Genomic DNA, 14,831 nt, shown 5'->3' on the forward strand with positions numbered 1-14,831 from the left:
TATCCTCTTAATTCTTGTATATAAATATATATACATTTCAATTTCATATATATATATATATATATATATTATATATATATATATATATATATATATATATATATATATATATATATATATATATATATATATATATATATATATATATATATATATATATATATATATATATATATATATATATATATATATATATATATATATATATATATAATTGGAATCTCGGAATCGGCTCCAACGATTTTAATGAAATTTAGTATATAGGGGGTTTCGGGGGCGATAAATCTAGCTAGGAATCATTTTCAGAAAATGTCTTTTTATTCGTGTTTTATCGAATACCGAGCAAAGCTCAGTCAAATAGCTAGTAATATTATTGACAGAAACGTTGTTAAACGCCGAAAAAAGGTCTTTGCTTATTTTCTAAGCTGGTGCTCTAAGGGTCAATTCAGACCGCAGCAACGCGACGAGGCGATGCGGGTGCGGCGCGGGCCGGCATAAAGTATGGATTTGACAGATTTCTATTGCGCGAGACGTCTTGCTAATCTGTCAAATCTATATAAATTTAGAAATGCATCTACGCGTCGCGTTGCGGTCTGAGTCAACCCTTAACTGTGAAAGCATTGCAGTTATATTATAGGATATAATATGATCCTTTTAGCACAAAATCCGTTCAGTACTTTTACATCTAGAAAAAGTTTTTAAAGTCATCTTGTGGAGTAGAATCCAATGTACCAGTACTCCATGGACTTTTGCACCTAAGAAGGTACAGTGTTTCAAGGTTTGAATGAAGATAAGAATTACAGATTTATCTTAGACTAGATTTCCCGTGCGGTTTCGCCCGCGTAAATTAGGAGAGAGAGGGAAACCATACGTTTTCCTACAAAAAATAGTTTATTAGTTTATATTTTATAGTTTAATATAAAATTGTCACGTGGTCTACTCTATATCTGTCCCAAATATTGCCATAAAAATTGCACCAGTAATTCGTGAGATAATCGGATCACCACTTTTATGAATATAATATCAAATTGGGATGATACCCTATAAACCAAAAGAGAAATTTTGAAAATCGGTAAACAAACGGCGCGGTAGAATAATCGTTGAACATAAAAAAAACCAACATAACACCTCCCCCATTTTGAAAATCGGTCAAAATTGTAGCCTATGTGTTATTCTGATGTAAAAGCTATATTACTGTAAAGTTTTATTAAAATCCGTTCAGCAGGTTTTGCGTGAAAGAGTAACAAACATCCCTAGTACATCCAAACAAACTTTCGCCTTTATAATATTAGTAGGAAGTAGGATAGGATGGTTGTGTAGGATGGAACATCGCTACGAAACTTGTCTAGAGTTTTAGACCTAGACCTAAACTTGTTAAAGGTTCTACAAGTTCAGAAGAAATTGTGTGGTCCAATTCCAAACTTCAAGGAAAGACACAATTTTGACATTTTAAAAGTTATAAAGCATACCATAAATGCTAGCAGTAGATAGTTGGTGATGACAGAGTTTAGACAGAGTAGACAGAATGATAGAGTATGCCGACTTAGAACTGAAGTTGAAATTTTTAAATTTGACGTATTATGACGAAAATCGTCGCCAGGGTTGTTAACTTGTCACCTACGAATTTAAAACTATGACATATTCGCTGGACGTGTTCCTCTTTGGTCGTATTGTTGTTTATGTTTTGGCACATGCGATTAAAATTGACAGAATCTAATTTTGAAATCTTTATTTTAAATATTTAAAAATAAATTATATCAGCCAGCGCGAGGCACATTCCGTTCATAATCCTAGTGAAACCCGACGAATTTGACAGATATTGAAACCTGTCCGTCTCTTTGCAGTCGAACTACTGGTCGTTATGTCTATTGTGGTTTAGAGAACGATTTCTATCACGTTATCATGAAAAATAACGTATAAAATATCAGACACAAAATACAATAAACACATACTTTACAGTTTTGTGTTCAATTGCGTTTTATTTATGTTTTTAAACATTAATATGACACAATTTACAATATGCCCTTTTCCAATATATTCAGTAATTGAATATAGTTTTCACTAAAATTGTATACGAATTTCCACCAAGAACCGACAGTGCAATCAATTACATTATACCCCTGTTTTGTTGAGAGGTAAAAGGACCGAATATAGTCAAAAATGCTTCGTCTGAAAAAAAAATCACGAAACTGTTTCAAGATTATCTTCAATTCGTCGAAAGCTCTACAGGATGCAATCCCTTTAATCATGTATGTTTGTTTTGTGTAGCAGAACTCGGAAACTTTGTATTACCGTATTGTTTTCGTTTGCTTGAAATTTGTTTGCGTAACTCGAGTTTGTACGTGACTTTTTTGATTTTGTGTGAAATTATTGTTTACTTATATTCCATTGGCTTGTACGAAATTAAAGCTACTTGAACCATGAAATCATATAATATTATTATTTCGAAGTTGAGATATCGGTATAAAAATTAAAATCTTTTTATCTAGATGAAATGAAAATTATAATATCACCAATAGCTCCTACACCATTTTCATTGTCGATGGTAGTTTTTACTGAAACTACACTATTAAAAATATTTTTATAGTGCTTTAGTATGTACGCAATACACTCAGATTCCTTTGCCCAGTAGGACTACACATGATTGCCGAGAAATCAAGCGCACGACTTTTTTACATGCCTATTCGATTCTTCGATTATCAGGTGATAACCCTGCATTGTACTAAATGTAAGTCTGGAGCTAGACCTAAGTCTAGAAAATGATGTTACTAATACTAACATCGTTTACCTTTAAATTAGTACATTATAATAGGATGTTTACAGAGCACTAACGTCGATAGAGAGCTATCCAGATCACGATAAAACAACATCAAACGAGCTATAAATAATGTTATGTCGTTGTCCTATAGTATAATTAACTAACCTTTTTGCATTAACCGAATATTGTAGATCGGATCAATTTTGTACAGGGGGTGAATTTTTTATTGAAACGAAGGTGAAATTTCTTTAATCAACGAATTTTAACTTTTAAATGTGGATTGTATAATATTTTAATTGAATAAATGAGAGGATGAAGTGGGAGTTGCCCAATTTGAAAATTATCGTTTTAGTAAATAAAATTTTAAGACCGGGAAATTATTTATATAAAAAATATAAATGTGGATTCTATAATAATTATATACCTATAGCTACTAATATTATCCAGATGACGAAGAAGGTAAGTTACAAGGTTTGTTCAAATTATTTAAAAAAAATAATCAATTGCTCGTTTTACGGTATCCACTTCATCCACTCTTGTCTTGGATAACAATTTTAAATTTAAATAATGCAAGTGGAATCAAAACTCAGTAATATACTTGTCTTGTTCCTATGTGATTACAATAAGGCTATCGGTTTGCTCCCTCGACTTCGCCATAAAAATTCCAACTGTATTTCAAAACATTCGTAATAAATTTGCTTATTATTATTTTAATGTAATCCATACATGAATTTCATCTATATGTAACACCGAAGGCAAGCATATACCGCAAGTACGTGGATGAGTGACGTCATACAACCGTGTTCTTTTTTTATTTTTTCACCCACTTATGAAAAATTTATAAAAATTCATTCCATCGTGATCTGTCATACATCCATTTTTCAAATTCTTTAGATTATTTTGGTAAGATGGCCCTCTTATAAAAAATATAAAAATTCAACCCTATGAATTCAAATCATTATTTCAATTATTTTATTCCGTAAATTAATTGTGTGAAAAAACATTCAACGTTAGAAACAAAATTCAATAACTTATAATAATAGCTAGTTGTCCCGGCAAATGTTGTTTTGCCATAAAATGATTTTCCCTGTTTTCCTGCTTTTCTTTTGAAGTTTTTTCTGATTTTTTTTCTATAGACCTCACGGAGCCCGAGACCTTTCCAACGAATACAAAACAATACAAAACGAAAAAAAACTCGGTTCGTGCGTCAGGAAGGAGAACCCGACTTATCTGTATATATAAAACTCAAAGGCGACTGATTGACATAGTGATCTATCAACGCACAGCCTAAACCACTGGACGGATCGGGGTGAAATTTGGCATGCAGGTAGATGTTATGACGGATGGCATCCGCTAAGAAAGGATTTTGATCAATTCGCCCTCAAGGGGTTCAAATAGGGGATGAAAGTTTGTATATAATAATACTTCTTAACGCGAGCGAAGCCGCGGGCAAAAGCTCGTTTTTATATATAAGTTAATAATAAATTGTGTTAAAACTAAATCATAAATTATTATCTCTAAACGTGCACACATACCTTTGGCGTGGAATATTAAAAGGGTTTGAGGAAATTTTAGCTTTTAAGACAAATTAAAATAATATAATAATTGATGTAGATGGCGTAATCTTCATTAATGATTATTATAGAATTATAACGAATTTTGGCGCTATTATATCATATAACTAGATGTTATACTTGATAGCCCTAAATTATTGATATCGAAAAGTATATTATATGTCCATCCAAACAGCAAAGTTCAGCGGTTTGGGCGTAAAGATGTAACAGACAGACACATTTTCGCATATTTTATAATAGTATGGATAGAGAACACATTTTACACATACGCATGTCAACTAATGCAATTTAATGGAGATTAATAGGCGATCATGTTTGTTAATTTAAGTATTGCATGTCAAATGAGAGTGGTATGGCTTCCGGATATGGTTACCGGGGGCTAAGTGATATCGAATGTTATCACACGAGTATAGCAAAGTGTATGTCATGGACACAGTATTTTTCTATCGGATTATTTAGAAAGTTGGTAGTTTTTCGTATTGAGAATCGAGGATGATAAAATGTACCTATAGGTCCAGATCTGCGGGGCTAAAATGGTCGCTTTGGAGAATCATAATATGAATCATTATATTTTTTGATCGCAAAATGCAATTCTGCTTGCAATTCATGTCTAGAATTGCAAGCAGAATTGCATTTTGCGATCAAAAAATATTGTCCAAAAAAAATCACATGTACTTTTTATATTTTTTTTTCGTTAAAATAGGGTATTTTAAGAATATAAATTAAATAATTTTGAAATTCATTGGCTAGTTTTTTCTCAATAAATTTTTAAAATTTCGCTCTGACGTCATCATCGGCGGCCAATAATTGACCTTGAGTATGTTTTAAATTTCCTATCAATCTTATTTATAATGGCTGGTTCGTCAAGCAAGTTCTCATTATGTGAAAGCTGATACGAGAAGCTTACCAAAAGTTCGAAACGTAATGTTGGTCGAATTTATTGCTAATTTAACGCCATTGAAGGTCAAACTAAGGTTAAACATATTTGTTCAAAAATATAAGTAACTAATGGGTATTTTTTTCGTTTATATACAGAAAAACTATCACTGACCTTATTCCTCGAAATGTTTTTGTAATGAGCAAAATTAAAAAAAAATAGACAATCCCCATTGGTACTAATTTGACATTTGTCAGTTTGACAGTTTGGACAATTCATTTGCTGAATTGATTGAGGGGAATTGCTAAATGTGACCATTTAACCTTGCCTGATGGCAAATTTGGAGGGCAGATTTTCAAAAAATATCCTTTTATCATTGGATAAATTTTTATACTTGCGTGTTTCACACACAGAAGCAGCTGCTATAAGGAAAAAGGATCAAAATGTTTTATTCCAATTACCCCGGTTTTTTTTTTATGAAATAAGGGGGCAAACGAGCAAACGGGTCACCTGATGGAAAGCAACTTCCGTCGCCCATGGACACTCGCAGCATCAGAAGAGCTGCATGTGCGTTGCCGGCCTTTTAAGAGGGAATAGGGTAATAGGGGAGGGTAGGGAAGGGAAGGGAATAGGGGAGGGTAGGAAAGGGAATAGGGTAGGGGATTGGGCCTCCGGTAAACTCACTCACTCGGCGAAACACAGCGCAAGCGCTGTTTCACGCCGGTTTTCTGTGAGAACGTGGTACTTATCCGGTCGAGCCGGCCCATTCGTGCCGAAGCATGGCTCTCCCTCGTATATTTCCTCACTTTTTGCCATCAGATTCTGGTAGAGCTATAGCTGTCATTATAAAACTTTGCACCCGCTATTCCGTTGCACCAAGATTCGTTCATTTTACGAAAATTTTGCGAAACTGAAACTTCCCCATGATCTTTCTCATTTCTGAAAGTATCTTCATAACAAACACCTTAATCGATTCCGCATGAAGGGGTAACAGACAGACAGACAGTAGCACATTCTCATTAACGGCATTAGTTAATGGTAAAGATGGTACTTAATATCAATGCTATTAAAACTAAGAAAGATCGTGGAAACTATAAAAGTATGTGACGTATAAAAGTTTTAATCTAATTACAGTTTTGAAACGAACTTTATACAAATGTTTTTTTAGACATAAACGTAAAACCCTTCATTAAATGAACTAATCATAATTTAGTACTTAATTTACTCAACTTTAAGTTTTTATTAAGATATCAGCAGTAAAATACTTTGTATCTTTAATACATGCGCCGAAGCAGTTTTATTTTGTCGATTATCGACAAGTAGTAAGTTAAGTAGTAAGAGACTTAATTTAATCAACTTTAAGTTTTTATTAAGATATCAGCAGTAAAATACTTTGTATCTTTAATACATGCGCCGAAGCAGTTTTATTTTGTCGATTATCGAAAAGTATGTGTCGTTTATAGCAATTTGCTCAACAGCCTATCTCAGTGGGCGGATTGGAATGTGCCTATAATAGCCTATGTATTAGCATTTAGTATCCCGCTTAACCCGCGATGGATGTCCCGTTATTGATTACAAATGAAACAGTTTTTATTAGTACGGGATAAAATTTACCCAGACTTCACTTGCAGGGTTAAAATGTAGTTGTGATAAAGTTAAGCGTGATTTTGAATATTTAACCCCCGACAAAAATCTGGGATAAGTTTGACATGTCTGTCATCGTAGCACACAAATGGGTGGACCGATTATGATATTGTTTTATTTATTTTATTCGAAGTGTCTAAACACACTAGGCAGAAAAAACGCGGCCGAAGTTCGGCATGATTACGCCTGTAATGTATTTTAAGTGTCTAAACACACCATGCCGAACTTCCGCGGTGGAAGTTCGGCATGATTACGGAGTCAGCCATATCAAACGGATATAATATAACACGACGTAATTTCGGCGTGTAATTTAAAATACATTGCAGGCGGAATCATGCGGAACTTCCGCCGCGGAACTTCGGCATGGTGTATTTAGACACTAAATTACCGATGACACATGATGACGAAATTACGTCGCGTTTTATTGTATGAGTTTGACATTGCTAACGTAATCATGCCGAACATCCGCCGCGTAACTTCGGCATGGTGTGCTTAGACCACGACATGGTCGAGAGTGTAGTTGCTAATACTTCACCATCATCAGTCCGCTCAGTTTTTTTTTTTTTTTTTTTTTTTTATGAGAGAAAAGCAAACGAGAAAACGGGTCACCTGATGAAAAGCATCTTCCGTCGCCCATGGACACTCGCAGCATCAGAAGAGCTGCAGGTGCATTGCCGGCCTTTTAAGAGGGAATAGGGTAATAGGGGAGGGTAGGGATGGGAAGGGAAGGGAATAGGGGAGGATAGAGAAGGGAATTGGACCTCCGGTAAACTCACTCACTCGGCGAAACACAGCGCAAGTGCTGTTTCACGCCGGTTTTCTGTGAGAACGTGGTATTTCTCCGGTCGAGCCGGCCCATTCGTGTCGAAGCATGACTCTCCCACGTATAAAAGTTCTGACAGTTCTGACAAAATTGGGTTTATTCAGGAAAAAGTGAAATGATCAGTTTGATATTTTGCATAGGATTTCTGACACTTAGGGCCTGTTTCACCGCTTTCTGATAAAGTGCCGAATAGGTTATTCACAACGTTTTTGACAGATTCTCCATACTTCATCTGTCAAGTTACGTTGTGGATACCCTATTCGGCACATATCAGGAAGTGGTGAAACAGGCCCTTATTAAAGTTTTCTATCGGGTGTTTTTTTTTTACTTTCTTCATTTTATATTACCTACTTTACCAATATCATACGAAAGTGTATCTGTCTGTCTGTTACCTCTTCACTCCTGAACCGCTAAACCGATTTTGCTTAAAGGTCCATATCTTATATACTTTGAGACTTGAGTCCCGAGAAAGGACATAGGATACTTTTTATCCCGGTAAAATGGATGGATCCCGCGCAGAGTAGACAGAATTATATCCCGCACAATGAACAAATTTGGTGGCAACGGAGTTCCGGGCGTCATTTAGTATAAAGTTATAGGTTATATTTTAAGTTTTTTGAGTGATATTATAATTGTATAAATTTTCGCGAAAAATACATAATATTTTAGGTGAGTATATCATATGGCAATAATATTTATGCATCTTATGAAATATAGTAGCTCAAGACCATATAGTTTTATATGTCAGCGTTGAATTATTTAACATAACTATGTCGGAGTCGTATCGTTGGCAGGTACATGTCATGTCAGTACAGAATTATTGCTAATTTTGTTTGTCTTTATAACTAGTTAGTAGCGTAGTTACTAATTAGGAATGTAGGTAGTAGATTCCACTACTACTAGCCCTGTAGTGCTCGCCTTGCACGAGGACTGCAGATTTTAATAATTAATAGCTTAGCTAAAAAATAGCATATAATATATGCTTATATGCATCTTTATGATATGTTATGTACGTCAGATTTCGAGATGCTATTGTCATTTAAATGTACTTATTGTTTGACGGAGTTAACATTTAGGCCAGAAAATTTGGGTATTTCAAATTATTGCAAGTCATAAGGGCCCGCCCATATTGAGTTGATCTGATTGAAAGGATAGATACCCTTGTTTTTGTCGGAGATCAGAATAGTAACATATACCCATCAAGCTTTGAAATGGGTTTGAAATAATCCATATTAAGTAGTTACATAAACCCAAATATGTCTGTTAGTTCTCCACGTATGTTGTTAAGAAAAATTGAGCCAGTTTTAACGCTGAAAATTTTTCGGGGACCTCTGATAAAAAAGTTAATACACGAACGATATCACAACTAATATCAAAAATTTAAAACTGACACAATATTTTTGATTTATCAAAAAAATGTCGGAAAAGAAAATTGGAAAATCGTAATAAATTGTTTTGAAAAACTGTGAAATGCATTGCAATTTTGAATATATAACTAATAAGTATACTATAATTAATTTTTATATTTACACTTTAAGGTGCATAATATAGATTAGGTACCTTGTGAATAATGTTACTTAGTTGTTACATCATTATTTCCACAAGGGGTCAAAGTGACACATGTTGTTTCTCACAGGTTGAGGTGAAGATGGGGTGAAATTTTAATCAAGCGGCTGCTCGGGGGCAAAATAGCCCAACGTTTTACGGTTAACCCTACACATTAAAAATTGATATTTTAAAAACTTCAACACTAATGCAAAATATCTTAAATATACATTTTTCTAAAGTACGTAAAATGAACTTAGAGTCATTAACTCATTATAGATGTAGAGTTTGAATTTTGATGAATCAAAAGCAATATATGAGTCAATACATAATTGTCAATTAAAAACGATATTATAATAACATTTTAAAAACGAAAGTCAGTGTGCTCTCAAGAACAAACAGCTTAATCGATTTTAATGAAATATGGTATGAAAATATACGTTCCCGGTAAATGTAATAGAAGTTTTTTTACCAATAAAAATATGCGATATCAGCACGATAATCGAAATTGTTGCAACAAAGTAGCGAGCTATAATATCTAGTTAATCTAAGTTTACTTAAAGTGTTTGGGAGTTTATTTGTCTATAAAAGTCTTGACTTACATTAATTACTGGCCAATTATTATTAATAGACTTAAAACTAATTATTGTAGACTAATTTGTTACTTATTTTCGTAAGACTAAACAAATTTTCATCAGCTTCTTAGATTCGTGGCTGTTATCTTCAAGTTGTCACTTTTAATTTTTACGATTAAATCAATCTAAAATATCTCTTTAATTTTGTGATATATTTTTTAATAATAATATTATTATTAAATAACCAAAAATTTGCCGTTAGCTTGTGTTTATTTATTTGAAAAAAAAAAAACAAAAATAACAGCGACTTATTATTTTGAAGTTTTTCTGGCGCGCTTTTTGTATATTTCTTTTTATTAGAAAAGAAAAAATACTTACCCCATTATGTGCACAAAATCTTCACGAAACCAAACGATCGGACACACAACGGGAAATAGACCGGAAAAAATAAATACACACCGCTTATATTCACAAATTTGAATTTCAATGGACTTTGAAAAATGACTTTGATTTGAAAATAAAATACAGCAAGTGGAAGGTTACATGCTGGGCCTAAATAAAAAAATATCGCGCGGATAGATTTTTTTTAGTTTTTTTTGTTTTTTTTTTTCTCGTAAATAAAGCTGCGTGCATACGGTGCGGTGTATTGCACTGCGCGAGCCGCACGCGCCGTACGGACTGCAAGCGCGATGCATCAAAAACAAAAAGCGCATGATCAATCTTAGCTCCGCGATTTCTTTCAATGGCACTCCTCCAATTTCTTTTTTTTAGCTGTTTAAGCTCGTGGCTCGGCCCTTTTATTTTTTTATGGTTTACTATTTATAGAGTTGTTATATTTAGTAAAATATTGTGATAGTTAGCCGTTTATGCTTCTATTTTATTCTAGTGTAATAATACGTGCTTCCCTGTTTATAGATTTACTATATTAAGTTTATAGATTAACGATTGTTTGTATTCTTTTCTCCGTTTCCATACATTAAAAAATATATTTTTTATTTAGTTTCAATTGGCCATATTTACAATTAATGCTGAGAAGTTGTATATTTTTATTTACTATATTGAATTTGAATATTTTGTATTTTATGTTGTTGCGGCTATGGACTATCTAATTTGTACTATATTTGACTATTTTATGGTAGATTTTATTTCTACTTCTTTAATTTTCTCATATTTCTTCTAGTTTTAAATAATGAAAGACACGAGTGGAAGAAAGGGATAAGTAACAGTTAAACAATTGTCGTTTTTCGCATAAATGGGGGCTTTAGGGCCGAGAAAATAATTAGAAATGAAAATAATGTGGATTTTATGCATAGCCAGATATATTATTAGCCAGATGTTGAAGTAGGTAACTTACATGGTTTGTTTAAATCATAAGGGAAAAAGTGAGTAATTGTCCTTATGATATTATAAAATTTTAGTTATCTGGTTCTTCTACTCAAGTCTATAATTTTTTTTTTATGTTCTACTTACAAATATTATGTTTTTATTGTCATCATGAGTTCCTCATTCAAATTTTATTGATTATGCAGGAAACTATCCATCAGTTCTAGAAGATTTGTCGAAGAAAGTGAGAAAATTGATCCAAATCTTTGAACCGGAAATCCTGGTGCCAAAACAGTAGTACCAACATTTTTTTTTGTTTGGCTCATAATCGAACTGAATAATAATTACTTATATTAGAAACCTATTTTTTGAAGTTATTTGTTTTAATTATTAAGTGGAAAATTTTGTTGATTTGGATCAAGTAAGCTCCAAAACGACTGAGCCGATTTTAATTAAATTGGGCGTACACACAGAGTACATCACGGGGATGGACAAAAAATACTCTTTAACGCAGAAAAATGTACCGTTACTACGGAATACTGTTTACTGTTTACACGCAAGTTTACACAAATAACTAATAAGTATTCTAGACTAAACGGGGATGAATTCCTTGCAAGGTCCACAGCCTTCTTATAAGTAAAACGAGTATAAATAGATGATCAAAAAAGTGAAGTGTCACATAATTAATACTTGTTTGATATCTTTATGAGTCGATGTCGAGCAAAAACAGAACAAAACGACGAACCAACAAAACGACAAAAAACAAAAAAAGCTAGCAAGAGCAGCAAAAAGTAATTTATGTACGATGATATTGAGACCGAAATGTGCAATAATTAACGCGTTAAATATAGACAATGGCTCAACGTCCTTCGCTGGCGAGAATTTAATATGGTCAACTTTTTAGCTACGACTATGATGACGCCTCCATGATCTAGTGGTTTAAGCGTGGCTCTTGACTGAGTAATGGGTTCGATTCCCGCGTTGGAAAGGTCTTATTTCCAAAGGTTAGGGCAATACAGGCTGATCACCAAATTGTCTAACAAGCTAAACAATCCATACGTCGGATGGGTATCTAAAACTTCGGTCCTGCGCCTGATCTCTCTCCAGTCGTGTCGGTTATCCATCCCACTGGGTTTTGAGAGTAAAAGAATAGAGTGCTCTTATGTACTGCGCACACACTTGGGCACTATAAAATTACTCCTGCGTAACAATACTAGTTTCAATGAAACCGGCCACCGTCATCGAAACCGGTGCGGGAGTTATTATGATGAGTCCTAAGTGAGATTATCCAAATTAAAACTTGAATTTCATGCGTAAGTAATCCATACTAATATTATAAATACGAAAGTGTGTCTGTCTGTTTGTTACCACTTCACGTCCTAACCGCTGAACCGATTTTACTGAAATTTGGCATGGAGATACTTTGGTTTCCGGGAAAGGATAAAGGATACTTTTTATCCCGGAAAAAGGTACGGTTCCCGAACGATAAACGAGTTTTGTCGCAACGGAGTTGCGGGTGTCATCTAATAAATAATAATTATTGGTCTTTTAAAGATTATTCATTGAAGTTTATCTTTTTATTAGCGCTTTAATTGGCTAACACGACATTAATTGATCAACAACGCTGTTGAACAGTTAAACTACTGTCAAACAACTTCAGAAACTGAACGTCAATGCGCGTTGTTTTTTAAGACCCTACTCTACCCCACTTAGGGTATGTTATTCGAATATTCGAATACTCGTTTTATTCGATTATTCGACGATTTTATTATTCGAATATTCGCCAAATTATTTTTCGAATAATTCGAATAGTAAAAATATTTTTTATTTTTGTTTAAAATGCTATCAAACATAAAATTAACATTGAATAAGAACATAATTAACTTTATTTTAGAAAAATAATATTATTTATGAATATTCTACATCTTTAATGATAATCTATACTTATAATATTTTTATAATATTACAATTGGGAAGAGTTTGTTTGTTTGTTTGTTTCAACGCGCTAATCTCAGGAACTACTGGTCCAATTTGAAAAATTCTTTCAGTGTTAGATAGCCCATTTATCGAGGAAGATTATAGGCTATATTTTATTATGCTAATATTAATAGGAGCGAAGAAATAGGGGAAAGTGTGGAGAAAACGGGGGGAAATTATTTGAAAGGGCTTATTTGAACGCGCTAATCTCAGGAACTACTGGTCCGATTTGAAAAATTGTTTCAGTGTTAGGTAGCCCATTTATCGAAAAAGACTAGGCTATATTTTATCATGCTAAGACTAATGGGAGCGATGAAATAGAGGAAAATGTGGAAAAAATGGGGGAAATTATTTGAAAGGGCTTATTTGAATGCGCTTATCTCAGGAACTAGTGGTCCGATTTAAAAAAAAATATTTTAGTGTTAGATAGCCCATTTATCAAGAAAGGCTATAGGCTATATTAAGAGCGAAGAAATATAATAAAATTTTGTTCAGAGGTTTCAGCATTTTTCAAAAATTTTGTATTATTCGAATAATATTCGAATTATTCGAAAACTTTTGTAAAATATTCGAATTATTCGAATGGTAAATTTGTCTAATAATAACATTCCTATTCCCACTACGTCAATGCGCATTTACGTTTTTAAGAGCCTACTCTATCCCCACTACGTCAAAGCGCGTTTATGTTTATTATGAGTCTACTCTATCCCACTACGTCAATGCGCGTTTATGTTTCTTAAGAGCCTACTGTATCCCACTACGTCAAAGCGCGTTTATGTTTATTATGAGTCTACTCTATCCCACTACGTCAATGAGCGTTTATGTTTCTTAAGAGCCTACTGTATCCCACTACGTCAATGCACGTTTATGTTTATTATGAGTCTACTCTATCCCACTACGTCAATGCGCGTTTATGTTTCTTAAGAGCCTACCCTATCCCACTACGTCAATGCACGTTTATGTTTCTTAAGAGCCTACTGTATCCCACTACGTCAATGCGCGTTTATGTTTCTTAAGAGCCTACTGTATCCCCCTACGTCAATGCGCGTTTATGTTTCTTAAGAGCCTACTGTATCCCACTACGTCAATGCACGTTTATGTTTATTATGAGTCTACTCTATCCCACTACGTCAATGCGCGTTTATGTTTCTTAAGAGCCTACTGTATCCCACTACGTCAATGCGCGTTTATGTTTCTTAAGAGCCTACTGTATCCCACTACGTCAATGCGCGTTTATGTTTATTATGAGTCTACTCTATCCCACTACGTCAATGCGCGTTTATGTTTATTATGAGTCTACTCTATCCCACTACGTCAATGCGCGTTTATGTTTCTTAAGAGCCTACTGTATCCCACTACGTCAATGCGCGTTTATGTTTCTTAAGAGCCTACTGTATCCCACTACGTCAAAGCGCGTTTATGTTTATTATGAGTCTACTCTATCCCACTACGTCAATGCGCGTTTATGTTTCTTAAGAGCCTACTGTATCCCACTACGTCAATGCGCGTTTATGTTTCTTAAGAGCCTACCCTATCCCACTACGTCAATGCGCGTTTATGTTTATTATGAGTCTACTCTATCCCACTACGTCAATGCGCGTTTATGTTTCTTAAGAGCCTACCCTATCCCACTACGTCAATGCGCGTTTATGTTTCTTAAGAGCCTACCCTATTCCACTACGTCAATGCGCGTTTATGTTTTTTTATGAGTCTACTCTATCCCAATACTGGGCTA

The 14,831-nt window shown here is 33.9% G+C and overlaps 1 protein-coding gene across 1 annotated transcript in view; it reads right to left on the reverse strand.

Annotated features, from left to right (window-relative positions):
* Window positions 1-10,365, reverse strand: part of LOC121735333 — a 47,162-nt gene extending 36,797 nt beyond the window's left edge. Inside the window, exon 1 of the mRNA XM_042126123.1 lies at window positions 10,175-10,365. Within this exon, the coding sequence (XP_041982057.1) occupies window positions 10,175-10,179 (5 nt within the window). The 5' untranslated portion in view covers window positions 10,180-10,365. The remainder of the gene's footprint in view (window positions 1-10,174) is intronic.
* Window positions 10,366-14,831: the final 4,466 nt, after the last annotated feature.

The sequence above is a fragment of the Aricia agestis genome, chromosome 17 (genome assembly GCF_905147365.1).
Source record: "Aricia agestis chromosome 17, ilAriAges1.1, whole genome shotgun sequence".
Classification (NCBI taxonomy): Eukaryota; Metazoa; Arthropoda; class Insecta; order Lepidoptera; family Lycaenidae; genus Aricia; species Aricia agestis.